The sequence below is a fragment of the Sebastes fasciatus genome, chromosome 19 (genome assembly GCF_043250625.1).
Source record: "Sebastes fasciatus isolate fSebFas1 chromosome 19, fSebFas1.pri, whole genome shotgun sequence".
NCBI lineage: Eukaryota > Metazoa > Chordata > Actinopteri > Perciformes > Sebastidae > Sebastes > Sebastes fasciatus.
The window spans coordinates 10796749-10814826 of NC_133813.1; the positions used below are offsets into that span (position 1 = coordinate 10796749).

The 18078-nt window shown below is 39.2% G+C and overlaps 1 protein-coding gene across 3 annotated transcripts; it reads left to right on the forward strand.

Moving 5' to 3' along the window:
- The first annotated feature begins 3667 nt into the window (after window positions 1–3667).
- stom (stomatin) lies at window positions 3668–17377 on the forward strand. 3 transcript variants are annotated; one of them, XM_074618631.1, is made up of 8 exons: window positions 3668–3868; window positions 5407–5445; window positions 6145–6254; window positions 6617–6689; window positions 10059–10141; window positions 10340–10543; window positions 14740–14874; window positions 14961–17377. In XM_074618631.1, exons 1-8 carry the CDS (start codon window positions 3808–3810, stop codon window positions 15147–15149), a joined length of 894 nt encoding a protein of 297 aa, XP_074474732.1. In that variant the 5' UTR covers window positions 3668–3807; the 3' UTR covers window positions 15150–17377. The 3 variants fall into 3 exon arrangements, with proteins under 3 accessions (XP_074474732.1, XP_074474733.1, XP_074474734.1); XM_074618632.1 differs by lacking the exon at window positions 5407–5445 and having other exon boundaries at window positions 3676–3868; XM_074618633.1 differs by lacking the exons at window positions 3668–3868; window positions 5407–5445 and adding an exon at window positions 4162–4369.
- The last annotated feature ends 701 nt before the right edge of the window (window positions 17378–18078 follow it).

Sequence of the window (18078 nt, forward strand, 5' to 3'; positions counted from 1 at the left end):
GCTTTACCTCCATTATTTTCATCATAATGTGTGCATGTGCTGTGGGGATATCTAAAGTGATTTAAATCACAGTGACCGGTTTATTTTGTTTTTGAAAATACCCAGTTCTGAAAACTTGCAACATTTATTTTAATTTAGGGCAACTCTTAGCAATTCATTACATAAAAACAATTTCAGTTAGATTAAAAAAAATAATTTAAACTAAATAAAACAATGCAAAGTGAAGTGAAGAGCCACATCATTTGAGGGTTAACTGAATAAACACATTACAAAAGATGTGGCTCATTTGTTCATGGGCAACTTTTGCCCAGCATGCAGACTTCCAGGCAGCTTGACTGGGACCAGCCTTCTAGGCAACTACATATGCTTATACTGACACCAGTGGTCACTATATAGCTGGATTTCCATCCAAATACTTCTTACTGACCTCATTTTCAGCTTTTTGTTTATCTAGATTAATTTAAAGAAACTGAAAGGAAAAAGCAAATTTTGTAAATTTAAATTTATTTTTTTAAACCTAAATTTCAGTTTTTATAAAACTTAAAAAACGTAAACTTATTTTTTGGAAAATTGCTAAAAGGATTCTAACTCATTGTGGTGTTATTTTATTTCAAAAACACAGAAATTACACAATAAGTGTGATAAATGAGAGGAATAAATATTAATAAATAATAATGTAAATGAAAGTTTCAAATTAATAATAACAACAACACATGTGAAATTTTCTACTCCTACCTCCAAAAAAAACCAACCCAAAAAGCACCTTATTTGCTTAATTGGGTGACATTTCTGAATTTTCTCAAACTTACTCTGCACCTGTATAAACAGGCCTGACTCCTCCAGGTTGCAGGCACATTGTGGTCAAAAATTGCCTGTGCACGTTAACATGTCTGGTTTGCATTTATCGACAGAAATCCAACTGGAATTTAGTTTGGACGCTTATTTATGAGGGCTGCTTTCAGCTGTTAACTCATTCTGCACAGTGGCCTATAAATAGCCAGCTGAGATTAGCTTGTTTTAAAGTGCTGGCAAATTTAGATACCAGCTGCTCCACAGAGATGACAGCACCGTTGGTATCTGGGGAAGCCTTTAAAAAGGGACCTCTGAGGTCCAGACCTCCACCCAGAACGGTGTGTCAGTGCCTGCTATGGGTGGAGACTACAGTCTATCTTCAAGCTATTGAATTGTCAGTCACAGATTACCTCTGGACATAATCATCCAGATAGCAGCACAAACCAAAATATCTCAACTATGTTTTTCAATTTATCACTAAAGCTCCAAGCAATAAGATAGATGTTTGATTGGGCTATTTTGTATTAAGTTGGGCTGGTACAGTAGATGAAATTTGTGCTGCTTTGTCAACATTTGGCAGGGTTTTGAAAAATATTAAAAATAGGGCTGTCAAAGTAAACTTGAAAATAACGCATTTGTTTTAACGCCACTAATTTCAATAAGATACTGCTATCATATGAAACTAGAAAAACCTAAGGAATCCATTGGTACCAACCATGTCATACTAGCTTGTCGCGAAGGAATTTTAATAACGCTCCAAACTTGCACTAAATTTTGGGGAAGAAAAACTGGCATGGACATTTTCAAAGAGTTCCCTTGACCTCTGACCTCATTTGAATGAAAATATGGGTACCCACGAGTCTCCCATTACAGACATGCCCACTTTATGATAATCACATGCAGTTTGGGGCAAGATATAGTCAAGTCAGCACACTGACACACTGACAGTTGTTGTTGCCTGCTGGGCTGCAGTTTGCCATGTTATGATTTGAGCATATTTTTTATGCTAAATGCAACACCAGTGAGGGTTTCTGGACAATATTTGTCATTGTTTTGTGTTGTCAATTGATTTCCAAGAATAAATATATACACACTCAAAAAAATAATTGTATGAATGTAATTTAATCTTGCCACCTATATTGCATCTAAACCATTCAAGTACAATCAGTCTATCTTGATTGTGTTTTTTGAACACCATATAAACTCGGAAAAAGAAGTTTGGAAATTTGTTACAATGCTAATTGGCATTGTATTTTACATCGTTGGAAAGCCTGTTTATTTACCTTCACAATGATGTCCAACTTGTAAGGATCATGCATTTGTGGTATAAGCAGCACAGCTGATTATGTGGGTAGCGCCCAAGAAAAATTTGTCAAAATGCTCTGCCAATGGTAAACAGTGTATTCTCCTGTTGGTATTGACTCTTGTTTTGAGTTGTTTTGGTGGATTGGATAACTGAACTCTCTATCAGTAACAAGGAACAAACAAGACATATTGGCAATTTTACACCGTCAGGAGCCTCAGTAGCGGGTGGAAGATCCATACTCAGCCACAACAGCCGGGCACCTCCTCCTCATGCTGGTCACCAACCTGGTCACATGTTGCTGTGGGATGGCGTTCCATTCCTCAACCAGGATGCAACTTGCCCTATCGCACGGGCCTTATCCAGATTAGAGCACCGTGGCATGTCGATGCTTGTAGCAGACACATAATGATCACGTTAGTAGAGCGCAGCACCCATCAGGCCAGACCTGACTGTCAGCACCTGGAGCTCAAAACAAGAGTCTATACCAACAGGAGAATACACTGTTTAGCATTGGCAGAGAATTTTTCCAATGCAAGCATCGGCATGCCACGTTGGTTTAATCTGGATAAGGCCCGCACGATAGGGCAAGTTGAATCTGGTGTTCCGCAAAACCAAGTTGCATCCACATGCCCTAGTTTATTTTTTTGAGTGCACAATACAATATATATTTGCATGAAGCAAACATATTTGCCCACTCCCGTGTTGATAAGAGTGTTAAATACATGACAAATCTCCCTCACTCACTCGCCTCACTGTTTTGAGCAATGCTCGTTCATGTCTATGTAGAGCGAGTACAAACGCGAGCCCGACGCTGACTTTGGTTGACTTAACGGCCACAGATGTTGCTGTTAACAAGCATTTCTGATTCTTACAAACAGTCCCTTTAAGGTACATTTTGAAAATAAAAAATGTGCGATTAATCGCGATTAACTATGGACAATCATGCATTAATCACGATTACATATTTTAATCGATTGACAGCCCTAATTATTATTATTGTTTTTAACATAGTACAAATATTGAAGACATTAATATCAGGAAATTTGATTATATTTGACAAAATAATAGATAGATAGATATTGATCCTGAGGGAAATTCAAGTTTCCAGCATCACAGTTCCATAGTGCAAAACATGTTAGTAAAAAGGCAGTAAAAAAGTTAGTAGTGCAAAGTACAAAGTACAAAAAAATATACCAGATATATAAATACAAGGAGATGAAGAAAACTGTTAAAAATGAATATAGTGCAGGGTAACTTAGTCTATGAAAGTGCATGCAACATGCTATTTTTCCTCTGTTTCATCAGCAGATGGAGTTTGCTCAACACTATACATGCATTGTACACCTCACTGGATAACTGTTGCTCTTTGGTTGGTGATTGTTTAGCAAAATGTAGTTTACAATCTAGAAAAAAGGTAAGTATATAGACCAACCAGCATGGGTTAAGACTGCATTTGACTGACATCCTTTGCAGGACTTCTGCAGCAAAGACAGACTTGTTCAAATGCATTTTGTGTGGTCTACTACTTTGAAGGCTAAAAACAACATACCTCCCTGTCTGCGTCACAGCAGCACACATTAATGACGGGCGCCACCACGCCCTCAGCAGCAGCAGCAGTAGTAGTATACAGAGACACACGGTCACTCCAGTAAACACACAAGGCTACAACCGCTATCCGACACCGTTACATCTCTGATTAGACGCTGAATATGGATCTCGACAACGAACGAGCTAAAATGAAAGAGTCCAGAAGACGAGAACACCAATCAGGTAACGCTTGCTACCTTAATAAGCCTGCTATTGTTTGGACTGCTTTGGCTGCAAGAGGGCATCATAATTAAACACTACAAGTTATTTCACTCTTCCATTATTGTTCGTAGCTTATAATTGTATGTTTCAGTAAGTAAATATCAAACAAACTAGCTATCTTAGCAACGTTAAGATAGGTAGCTTAGCAACGTTCAAATAGGTAGCGTAGCAACGTTAAGCTAGGTAGCTTAGCAACGTTTAAATAGCTAGTTTAGCAACGTTAAGCGTTCAATAACGTGCTAGTCTCAGACACTTAATTTGCGAAACAACGAGCTACTTCTTACTATATAGCTGATAGAATAACACTGTTATTGTGTAAAATTAGCTAACGTAAACACTTACCGGTTGTGCAGCCATTGGCTTTCTGAGGTTATGTTTATTGATTACAGTATTCCTTGCAGATATAGTTAGCTACCTGGGTAATACTGACATCCTTGTATTATTGACATCTTGAAATAACAGGTTAGTGTTTTATGTATTAAAGGAATTGACAGCTAACCTAGTTATTAGCTGAAATCAACTGGATTAGCCCTTATAGTCACAGGGTGGGTCCAGCTTGTGAAGCCCTGTTGGTGATCAGTATTGATTATGTACGTGACGTAATGTTAGGGATGCAACGTTAAAGCAACAATCAAGGCAAATCATTGACGTGTTGGCAACTTGTTAACCTCAACTTTAAAGTAAACTAGAAAATGCATTTCCTGCTGAAAACGCATGTGAATGCTGATTGCTGAAATGAATTGCAAAGCATTGCAGAAAGGTGAAATGACTTGCCTTAAAGTGTTAAAGCTCAAATGCATTGCACTGCTGAAAAAAAACCTAGAAGTTGAAATGTAAAACTGGCAGAGTTGGAAGCTGAACTGCATTACCTAAAGAAACTAAGAGCTGAAATACATTGCTAGAAATGTACTGTAATATATATATATATATCATATTTTGATAGTTGAACGATTTCTGAAGAAAAGGCAGAAGTAGTTGGAGTCCAAACAATGTACGGAAGAAATAAAAGAAGTTGAATAAAGATTTGGATAACATACTGTGAAGCTGAGAGCTGAAATACATTGTTAGAAAAGCTGGAAGCTAAATTGTAATACTGTCAAAAGGGGTATATTTTAAGTGAATTTCCTAAATGGGCGGAAAGAAGAAAAGCTTTATATGAATATCAGACAGATGAACTGCATTGCTAAACACAGAAAGAGAGAGAGTAGTATTTGGGTGATATATATATATATATATATATATCTATCATATTTTGATAGTTGAACAGTTTCTGAAAGTATGCAGAAGTAGTTGAAGTTTAAAAAACGTACGGAAGAAATAGAAGTTGAATAAAGATTTGGATAACATACTGCTGTATTACAGCATTCACACAATTATAATAATTAATAACATTTTTTTACCACGTATCCGTTAGTTACTGACTATCGAGCTATGCCTAACTACTGTAACGTTACAGTACAATCGTTCAATGGCGTTCTGACCTATAACTTTGTCTGTAGGTGCAAGCGAGCATGCTTTACATGATGATGATGTTGAAGGTACGGATCTCATTCATTGAATGGTTGCATGTCCTCATCTAATTTTGGTTGAAGCAAATGCTGCAGGCAGGGCGGATGATATGACTGCTAACAAATGCTTAAGAGCGTGTAAATGTGGGTGGAGGCCACATCAAAGCTGAAGTCGGTAACTTTGAGCAAATATGATTTAAAAAAAAAAAAGTTATTTAAGTTTGCTCCGGGCAGTGGGTGTTGCTTGGTTTTGGCTCGGCTGCCGGGTCACAAACTTTCTCATTTTACAGCTAAACAGTACACTAAAATATGTTTCTGAAAAACATTTGAGGCAAGAAATAGGCATTACAGTAACAGAACAGAGTTCGCCAGTTTCGCAGATTATCTGTCTCTTGCACCACTGTCAGAATATAGTGACCATTTCATAAAAATAACTTTTTATTATATTTGCTCAAAGTTCCCTACTCCATCTTTAAACCTGACAAAACATACACATTTACAAAAGGTGGGTTTTCAGAGATGGATGAAAGCTGCTGTGGTGCATGATTGCATTAGAAATACTGTATATATTATTAGCGAAAGAATGTCAAGAGTCGCATCTGAAATAACTTGCTTTTTGAACAGCTGTTTGCAAATGTATTAAATTCAGTGTATATTAATGTATTCCCACGGATGAGTTGAATCAGTTGATTTTTTTTTAAGTGCATGTGTTTGTCTTCCTTCTCCCAGTTTTGGAGGATCCAGACCCAGGCATTGGCTGCTGTGGCTGGCTGTTGGTCGCGGTATCCGTTCTCCTCATGCTGCTTACTCTGCCCATCTCCGTATGGATGTGCATTAAGGTCAGCTGCTGGTCACCCCCAGTGTTTATTTTCCACTTAACAAACTAGCTGGTTTAGTGGAGTAAATTGCTGAGGATGGTCTACTTTCTGTTTATTCAGTGTTTTGAAAATTCTAGGGTTTGTACTGCAGACTCATCTCTTATATTATGTGTATTTATTTAACAGCCTTTAGAGCTGGTGAACCATTGTTTTGCATTTACTTAATTAAAAGTATCCTCAGCGTGCAGGGTGATTGCTCCGTGCTTTTTAAAAATTAGTATCCATAAGCATATCTTAATATCCAATTACATCAGTAGAATGTCAAATAAGAGAAAGAACAGACTCGTATACGAGCAATTCATGTGGTTTGTCTCTGTACACAGATTGTGAAGGAGTACGAGCGAGCTATCATCTTTCGCCTGGGGCGCATTTTGCGAGGAGGAGCCAAAGGACCAGGTCAGAGATTTTTTTTACTCTTTCCACAGCCTCAGTTCTTGTTCTAAAATGAACTTCAAACGTGGTTTCAGTGTCTCTATGTCCCACTTGATTATCTTACACTCGTCTTCATCACTTAGTTAAGGCTCATTAATTGTTCATTGTCTTGACATTTGTTTACTAATCCAGTTGCTACATTAGGCAATGTCAAGCTAAACAAACCAAATTTGGCTCAGGTTCTTGAAGATACTGTAATTTGCTGGATGATAATAAGAGTTGAACATCTAACTTTTAAGCGTTGATCATCTAACTTTATTACACTCTAACATCTGCTTCATAGAGAAAGAACTTTATAAAACTAGAAAATATCTTTGGGACCAGTTCTTACGCAAGGTCAGGTTTAGCTTCTCTGGTTTCATTAAATGTAAAGTTTTTGGCTGTGAATCGATTAAAATATTTAATCACGATTAATCACACATTTTTATCTGTTCAACATTCACCTTAAAGGGAGATTTGTCAAATATTTAATACTCTTATCAACATGGGGGTGGGCACATCCTCCCCTTTTTTACAGTAAACCCAAGGCATTTAGAAGAAGACTGACTAAAACCTAAGCCAGTAGTGGCTTACAGGCAGCAGAAACCACAATAGAAAATATGACAGAGCACTGGAAATGATGCCAGTGTGGTGGATAGTGTGGACTTCCTGTTTGTTTGTTTATCTTATCAACTAGCTTTTAAATACAGTCAGATAATCTTTGTTACAATGCATCAGTCACTCATTGTTAAACCATATGTCTCTAGGACAACAAGATGTCATAGAACCTGCGTGAGCAAACAGGACTAAAAGGTCACACGAACAAATCTTCTGCTCATCTTGTCTTTAATGCAGTAAATTCACTTCGAGGTGTGGCTCTGCACTTCAGTACAGTACCCCCTCCAGCCAGTCAGTGACAGAGTTAATCACGTAGATTACCAGCAAACACATGATATTTTCCCAGCAGATGCTCTGCCACTCCTTTACTCTAGCCATTAAATTCCTGTTTCGGGAGCCGAGTGTCTTTAGTCTTCAGCGGTGAAACACATGATCAGTTGGTTTGCGGTTGTTTTAACGGACTTGGACAGCCTTCAACTCTTTCCCTTAAAAAACTCCTTGTCAGTATGTTTAAGATCATTGTCCTGTAATTGGGATATTGGGATATGTTTCACACATCAATGCTCATCAAATAGTGTTTATATATAATCTGTCAAAGGGGTCTCTCGACCTCTGACCTCAAGATATGTGAATGAAAATGGGTTCTATGGGTACCCACGAGTCTCCCCTTTACAGACATGCCCACTTTATGATAATCACAGTGACAAAGTTTGGGGCAAGTCATAGTCAAGTCCGCACACTGACACACTGACAGCTGTTGTTGCCTGTTGGGCTTGAGTTTGCTATGTTATGATTTGAGCATATGTTTATGCTAAATGCAGTACCTGTGAGGGTTTCTGGACAATATTTATCATTGTTTTGTGTTGTTAATTGATTTCCAATATTAAATATATACATACATTAGCATATAACCAGCATATTTGCACACTCCCATGTTGATAAGCGTATTAAATACTTGACAAATTAACCTTTTAATGTACATTTTGAACAGATAAAAAATGTGTGATTAATTTACGATTAATCATGGACAATCATGCGATTAATCCCGATTTAATATTTTGATTGAATGACAGCCCTAGTTAGCATGCAAATGTTTGTTACTTGGCACTAAACACCAAGTACAGCTGAGACTAATGAAAATGTTATTAGTTTTGCGGTATTTGATCCTAAACCAAGGTTTTGGACAAATATAATTATTGACCTGATGATGGTGCTAGAGAAAGGGGATCGCCAAGGTGATTACAATTCAACCTGAGGGTGACATGAATGCCTGTACTAAACTTCAATCCATCCAATAGTAGTTGAGACATTTCACTCAAAAACACAAATGTCAACCTGCTGGTTGCACTGGAGGAAGTGGCCATTTCCATCCCTAGAGCCATGCTGCTAATATTGGTACAACAATCTTGCACTTGCTGTACTTTCCCACCCATCCCCTTCCTGCTGGGCAGGATGACAAATTGGTCTGGGTACAAATTAAAAACAGAAAAATATGTAGGCCTAATAATAACAACAAGAAGACCTTCCAACTCAAAAGTTCAACCAAGTGAGGAGCACCAACATACACCAGTTTACGGGGGCTCCATTTATATGGGCTCCCAGTCCACAGAGCCATATGTCTGGCAATGCTACTGCATATATGTCTGTTCAAGGTCTGAAAGATTTAATCATTCTATTCTCAGTGATGCGACTTCTCTTTTGAAAGGCAGCAGATTTGTTTAAGTAAAAAAAATACAGACTCCCACGGGGAATAATTTGCATACATCTCATAACTAACTGTCTTTTTTTATCTTTGATTTCTTGTTTTACGGGATCTAAAAACCAGGCGGTGTCCTCTCAAAATGCTGAAATGTGACTCCTCAGAGTGCCAGGGGACCCCGTTTCTGACAGTGTGGAGTAATAATAGCTCTCTGCCAGCAAACTTGACATTTCTGAGATGCCAAAGTTGAATTCAGCATTTAGTTTCCCGTAATGCCCCTCTCTCTCATAATCTGTCTCCCTATTCATCTACAACAGCTGTTATACAATAGTGGCACAGTGGCGAACATTTCCCTGTATATTTAATTTGAAACAGGCTCGCGGGGATAGTCATAAAATAAAAAAAAGGCTGTGTTTGTGGAACATTTCACATCTGTATACACTTTTCTTCTGCCATGTTTACTGAAAGGAAAGATTTTTCCAGGATGCTTTTTCCACTGCACCACATAATGGTTTACGGAGTCTGTGTGAGAGCAACCGAGGCCTCTTTACTCCTCTGACAGGAACTGTGATCGTTGTAATCGAACGCTAGAAATGTCACGACGGAAACGGCATGAGGAGTCTGCTGTTGTCTTCCTTTCCCCTCCTGAGCAGATGGCTGTGATCTCACCATTTAAATACACAATATCCTGACAGGAAATGCAGCCCACTAGTCTCTAACTGGCGTGGCATTAATGTTTGCTAAATGATTGCACACCTAGCACATGTCTGTTTCACTCAGGCACATGCCACGTATTGTTTAATGCACTAATTCAATCATTGTGACTTGAAACGGGGCTTATGAAAGCCGCAAATATCCACAGCTTTGCCTCGCTGTCAGCACAGCTGCAGTCTTATAAAGGGGAGCTTGACTTGGCCTCCTGACAGAATTTCATTCATCCCGGTGTTTTCAAACATTTGCGAAGACGCTTCCTCATTATTGTGTTTACAGTGGCTTTAGTCTTTGTTAAAACTATTTGCATTCTTGTGATTCCGCAGGGCTGTTCTTCATCTTGCCGTGCACTGACAGCTTTATTAATGTGGACATGCGCACCATCACCTTCGACATCCCACCGCAAGAGGTACGACATGCACACTTCCAATTACATTAAACAAATAATTTGTCACATTCACGGAAATTCAAAGGACGACAAAATAATTGTGCTGATTCTTGATAGAGCCCACCAGTAATGCACTCTTTGGTAAATAAAACAATAAAAATCATTTGAACATTTCCTCCTTAACATCCCTAAACAGTTTTCTACCTTTTTATTTCTCAGGTTTTGACCAAAGACTCTGTGACAGTGAGTGTTGATGGTGTGGTGTACTACCGGGTCGCGAATGCTACTCTGGCTGTGGCTAACATCACCAATGCAGATGCTGCTACCCGGCTGTTGGCCCAGACCACCCTGAGGAACGTCCTGGGTACAAAGAGCCTGGCAGAGATCCTGTCTGACCGTGAAGAAATCGCACACAGCATGCAGGTAGAGTACAGCAGCCGTTATACATACTGTCAGCTGGCATTGTGATCCAAAACAACATGCTAGCGCTAATATGCTTCCCAGAATTACCAGTTTGTACATACTAGGGCTGTCACTTTTTATTAGAAATTCACACTTTGGATTGAATGTTGGGAAAATATTAAATATTCAAACTGTTTGAATTCAAAATGTACCGTCTATAAGTGCAAAAGACCGTTTGAAGTAGTTTGCCTTGTGGTCTAAGGAAGGGCGCTCTCAAAATTCACTATCTGCATGACATATTGTGTCTGTAAACTGAACTAATGAATTAAATGGAGGATGACACTAGCGAGCAAACGAATGGAGCAACGTCAACTGTACAAGACACAACTGTGTACGACACTCTGACCACCGCCGAATGCGCTTCGCTGGCCGCACATGCATATGCGACAGTCACAGCGTATTGTATCACAGTACCACAGTTTGAATTAGTTCAAACTTGACTTTTTGAAAAAGTGACAGATCTAGTACATACCTTTTCTGTTAGTTTTGGATACTAGCATTTTGAATACTGTACGCTGGTAAAAGTAGTTCATCTAATATTCCATGTACAGTAAGGTTTGTTACCCTGTTTCTACATTTATAACATAGACCGTATATATAGATGGACGCCGCCTCTCCACTTCCTCCCACTGTACAAAAGTGAACCCAAAATATCCTAGATACGGGAGCTGCAATCTTGAGATTTTGACGTCATTTGGAGCGAGAGTCTGCGCAGTAGTGATAGCTGTTTGGCTGGAAAGACGCAACAACTAACCATGATATCTCTATAACTACATTTATGATCAAATTGACACGTGTTCTATTACACAACCTCGTGACGGTTATGGAAAGTTAAAGTTACATCTCCTCTCGTACAATTTTCTGAGCCTCCGGCTGCACGACTACTTCGCTCAGAGCGGCTGTCAATCGCAGCTGTCAATCAGAGTTTTCTGGCCTGCAAACTTTGCTCTCGTCGACCATGTTTTCGGGCAAAAAGTAAAATAAAAACCCACTGTATGCTACTATTGGTGGCTGAGTGGAGAACAAAGTGAACCTTCTCAGTAGTTGATGGAGATCAAATCAGAACTAACAGGAGTGAATTTTAGAAGTACATTGATCAGGTGGACCCAAACCTGATGCCAACATGTTATCCATAAAAAAAAACTTGTCAATAAAATGTCATGATGTTGTGTTTTCAGCTTCTTATATGCTGCTCCCACAGTTGCCAAAAATCAATAACGCAGCTTTATTTCTTTTAGATGTTTTTAGAATCTTATCCTACAAAGATGTATATCCCAATTTTGTGGCTATCTTAGACCATTTATCAGCCTTGACAACAACCAAACATATTATATATAAACACATCATGTAGTCAGTAAAAATAAATGTAGGCAATAATATGAGACTCCAACAACACAGACTGACTCATAAAGAAAACAGAATGCAGGATTACAGTGCCACCTGAACTCAGAGTCAGTTAAACTAACAAACAGTTAAAATGTGTATCCACTGTAAACTAAGAAAACCGTAGGTAATCCCGTGCTCCATGTAGAGCACAGCTGTTAGTTTGCCTTTGAGTTCAATTATTTATTTATTCATTAAACTTTTACTTCCAGTTTATGTTGAGCTTCTGTAACTGATTTAATATTTATTTCTGACGCGCACACAGCCGGAAGGTTTGTCAGTGATCAGTCGGCAGGCTTGGGGTGTAACGGATATACATGGAACGGCGTCACGTAATTAGGATACAAAGAAAGGTAGCTGTAATCCATTACAGTTACAGAAAGAAAAGACGTAATCAGATTACAGATACAGGATTACATTTTTAAAATACGCACACATTACAACACTTCAGGACATGAGTCTGTCATTGCAGCAGCAGCAGCGATTCGTGTGTGCGAGCTGCACCAGATCTACGAGGTAGCCGTCAGGTAAAGGTAGGCGCTGTGGCTCCCGTTAGTAAAAAGAAATACTTTCACTGGGTGGAAATTTCACCATTATTTTGTATGTAAAGCAGAGAAGTGGAACAACATCACAGTACAGAGCAAGTTATCACAAAGCAGGATGGTTTGTTTGCACGCTTTCCAGTTCATCCAGATTATTCTTAATGCCTGGCTGTCTGTATGGAGAAAACGAGCTTTGTTCTTGTATTTAATCAAATCAGACAAAGCAGTCCTACTGTTACAGCTATTTAAGATTTAGTTTTAGTCTAAGATGAAAATTATAATTAGTTTTAGTCACATTTTATTCATTTTTATCCTTCATAGTTTTAGTCGACGACAACTCAAAACGTTTTAGTCCAGTTTTAGTCACCTATAAAGTCATTTGATTTTGGCCAAATGTTTTCTCTCTTAATTTGTGCAGCTATGTTTTTTAATTTAATGAAAAACACAGGTTGAATGATTAGGAATACAGCTTTGAAGTTAGTTTGAGTTCTCCTGACTGCGCTCATTAATGAGGCGCGGTCAGTCGCACCCACCGGTCTGTTATGAGAGCCAATCTGCCCACCCAACATGTAAAGATATGTGTCACTCAACCACCCGAACCCGACCCAACCAGAAACCGCCAACTTTATGTATTATAGTAGCACAATTGTCAGGATTGAGGTGTTAGACAAGTAGGACAGAGATGGACTGAGCACCGCACAGAAGCTGTATCCATGCCGCGAGGCAGACGAGCGTTCACGTCTGCCTATCTATTCGCCTGAGGAGCGCAGAGACCCGCGGATCATAGCGGGATGTCGGTTTAGTAGACGGTCCTTAATGTGGCCCAGGACACATTCTCGTACACACTGCTAAAAGAATGTGGCCATATGTGGTCCAGACCACCTCTGCATGTGGTCCAGACCACCTCTGCATGTGGTCTGAGTGATCAGATTTCAATGCGTCCTCAATGCGTCTTTAATCCGTTCATACCTGTACTTAGAGCTGTCCACTTGTGATCCGATCACTGAGAACTTATGTTAATACCAGGTCTGAACAGAGCCATAGTGCCGTAAAGCGTTGCGTGCTTCTACCGGGAGATTGTACCCGCTCACCAAAGGTACATAGTGCAAGAACAGGTGTTTGGGGCACGGAGTGAGAATGAAAGAGGCGCCATTCTCCCTATTACAAGTCAGTGTACCATCAAAGGGATTTTGAAACTGTTATTTTAAGGTAAAAAAAAGTTGAATACTGTTGCTTTAATGTCAGATATACTGTATGTGTTGAGTATCACAGTACACTAATTGTTTTCACATCGATGTGGATAAAGTTAGAAACAGTGTTTTTGTGTAAATAGGGGTTTCTCCACTCCAGTGTTTACAGTTCACTATCCCCACTGAAGCACAATAGAATGGTTAAACCTCTTCCTCCTCCTATATATTGTACTGGGGGTTTGCAAATGGCAAATTGTACATTGCCGCCATCATCTGGCACGGAGCAGGGTTGAATTGATTGGCAATTTGGACATCAACATACACTGTATATGTAATCACACAGATGATATCTGTTTGGTTCAGTTGACTACTGTAGAAGTGTAATATAGTGATTTGAATGCTTAAATGGCCTCGATTGAATCACTGCTCAACAGTTGTACAGATAAACATAAACTCAGTGGCTGTCTATAAGGACTGTGCAGCACAGAGCGTAGCCTCAGACGTTTAATTTTTGCTCTCACAGTAGGATGCTTTATCTGATTTGAAGAAATACAACAAGAACAAAGCTCCTTTTTCTCCATACAGACAGCCAGTCTGTTTTTATGGCTACATAGCTCCTAATGTGTACTGTAGGTGCTCATCTGAAAACATCCTGCATGAAATACTTGATGCATAAAAGTGAAAATAAATCAATACTGCTGTACTATGATGCACACAGAGTGTGCATGAGTAATTTTTGTATTTTTCTTTTTACCTTTACAGCAACTGCTTTCAATGTAATTTCTTTCTGCAATGTTGAGCTCCATCTGCTGGACAAATTGAAAAATGCAAGATAGTTGGCTTTGAAAGAGGAGGGAGTTTTGGGCTCATCTTGGAAAGGAACTTCTTGTTTTTAGTTTTTAGTTGTTTTTTTATCACATCATATTGTTGCAGTGCTAACTGACATGTTGCCAGTTTCTGTCTGACAAAATGAGATATTTCGATAGAGGCTCTGGAAACTAAGAAAACATGTTGAACACTTGTCTCTCTCTGTCCTCTTCAGATCACTCTGGACGATGCTACAGACGCCTGGGGCATCAAGGTGGAGCGGGTGGAGATCAAAGATACCAAGCTGCCCCTTCAGCTCCAGAGAGCAATGGCTGCTGAGGCTGAGGCCAGCCGCGAGGCCAGAGCCAAGGTTTACACCAGTATTCATTGAATATATTTCTAAATATTAGTATTGATTCTGTGCAGTCTTGTTCATCCTCCTGCTTTCCTCTCAAGGTGATCGCAGCGGAGGGAGAGATGAACGCGTCGCGGGCCCTGAAGGAGGCCTCCCTGGTGATTGCCGAGTCTCCGTCGGGCCTGCAGCTGCGTTACCTTCAGACCCTCAGCACCATCGCCGCCGAGAAGAACTCCACCATCATCTTCCCGCTGCCGCTGGAGATGATGCAGGCCTTCATGAAACACTGAGGAGGAGTCTCAAAGCGCATCGCTCACACGCACACACTCACACGACATGCATCACTTACATGCACACACACACATTAAGGCCTCTCTGTCTATTAAGCATGTCGCTTTGAACCAGCAGAGCTAAGATGAGGAAGTTGTGCTTGTGGCTCATGATGCACCGAGCTGCCCTCAAAAAACTTGTGGCGACTAACACCAACCTTTTTTTTATTTATCATTTTGCCATAGTTGACGTAGCTGACAGCCAGGCCACACGCACGCATGTTCTGCGGCTGCGTGAGAGGAAGTAACTCCACACCAGGAGGGAGCAGTAGTCTGCATTCAGAATCTGGTAAAAAAAACTGCAACACAAAACCATTTTTGATCTTTGGTTCCAATATGCCATTTTGTTGTAAAAAATAATATCCTTATAGATTAATTAGACCACTTAAGCGGATGAGCAGAAGATAAAAATATGAAATGTAACTGTTGCTCAGACCTGTTAATCAGAAAGCCAACCACTGACTGAATTTAGTAGTGTTTATGAGATTGAACTAAAAACAGCGATAGTGCAGCAGGTGGCTCAGCTTTTATCCTGCTCTTTTATTTCTGTCTTTTCTTTATGCTACAAATGTAGAAGTCATGCAAGGTTCCCTGACTATTACAGCACCTTCTCATCATCCGTTTTACAAACATTTTAAAGGAAAGTGCCTGCTGGATATGTGGCCTTACACCTTCATACATACACATACACATATTCCTGTACTTATACATCTAATATCTCCTGATACTGTGGCACTACTGCAACCACTGCCAGCATCACAGTGCTCTCATCATTTTATACCCAAGTATTTTCCTTATATCCATATTAGGACTCTATTGGTTTTATTCCCAATCCACAAAACCAAATTCAATGTATTTTAGATGTTGGCCGTGCCATTGAATGTTTTTACTGAATTTTAGTATAAAACTCATTCATACTTCAAACTTGAATTGTACCCTTGAAGGTTCAAACACGTACAGAACTATACTTGACCTGCTCCACTCGACTTTTATCTGGAGAGTGAGAGAAAGAAACACTGACTTGCTGGTATAAAGATCCCCTTTTGCCTTTTTAGAGGCACAAGATGGATCCATGCAATAGCGTAATCTTGTTGGATTGCGATTGCGTTTGCTGTATTACAAAACTAACCGGCACGAGAGGTATGCAGCGATCTTAAAATAGCCCTTTCAGAAAGTAGGGATCGGCCAGAGTGACATGCAAATAATAACACAGAAACACACACCTTTTTCTCTAGTTGCCAGTTCCTTTCGTCTCAGATTACATACTACATGGCCGAAAGGTTGACCGTCAGGCTGGATGTTACTTGTATATGTTTACAGTATGCTTTCTATTCATACACAGCATATCTTATATTTAGCAGGGTGGACAAAATGTTAGGAACACTTCACATTACCGTAGAGTTGAACATTATCAGCTACACAGGTGGTACTGTATGTATCGTAGGGCTGGCAGGTGTTCCTATTATTTTGTCCACGCCCTCTCTGATTTAACTGCTTAGGAGAAGCGGGGACTGTTGGAAAGAAATCTCAGTCAAAAGCATTAACTCACTGCCATCGATTCATTTTACAGCCTAATGTCACATTTCTATGCACGTTCAGATGAAAACAACTGATTTTAATCATCTATGTTTTTTTTAAGCAATAGTATTTTATCACATATACACTAATAATAGGTGTAAACAAGCCAAATAGTTGAACATCTTTGTATTTATCAATCTTTAAACTGGCATGTAATTGTTATATTTTTCTTCCTTTTGACATATAAAGGGCAGAAGTGTTGGAAAAAGTATGTTAAAGTATCTAGTGTTGTCTGACTAAGTAGTGTTACTATATATGTGTTTGTATACAGTATATATATATATATATATATAATTGCTGACCTATGAATTTATTAGTTTTGCTGTGGCTAGATAGGGTTTCAGGTTTGTTACAACTGAACCTAAGGTTAAAGGTGCACTACAGATTTCTAATTTTTTTTTGTGAAATACAAAGGCTGTTACATTATTTTACTACAGTAACTCCTTTATATTTGAGTTGCTACAACAGAGAGAAAGTATTATTTTGATAATCTTCCACCATTGTTAGTTTCTGCAGCTAACAAAACTTCTTTTGTATCATTTGATATAGTTTTATCCTGACATAAAACAAATATATGAACTGACTTGAAATAAAGACACTATCAAAAAGCATCTTTGTCTGTGGATCATAGACTGTATATAAGAAGTGAACGTAGTCACCGTGACGTCACCCATTGGTTTGTGGACTGCCGTTTTGAAGCCTTGAGTTAGGCATTTTGGCCGTCGCAATCTTGTTTTTTTGCTACAAGAAGTGACACGAGAGGGTGGAGCTAAATACAACTGAATGCTGAATAAGCCATTTTCAGGTGTCTCAAAAGTTTATAATTAACTTTCATGAACTGAAAACACACTGTGAAAGGGTTAAAGTTCCAAGACAAAAACATGGACAGCTCCCGGACCGGACAACACCGTGGTAGCGACCTGTCAATCACAAGGTAGCCCCGCCCTAAAGCATACCCTGCTTTATGGTCTATTTGACTCTAAATGGGACCATAATCTACTAAATGAACATCATGATGTATTGAAGAAGACTTGAAACTAGCGATTGAGACCATAAACTCATGTTTACAATGTTTACTGAGGTAATAAATGAGAATTGGCAGCTCAGTCGCACAGCAGTTTGTGAAATAGTCACGAAATGTAATGTAGTGATTTGTGTACATAGACACGAATTTAAATTTTTTTTCGTGATGGTCAGCATGAAATCATTTTGTATGTTATCCACATAATTGTGAACCGGGAAGCATAGAGAAAAAACACAGGGCTTTCGCCCAGGAGACCGGTGTTCGTGTCTTCAGATCAGTGTTGCCGGT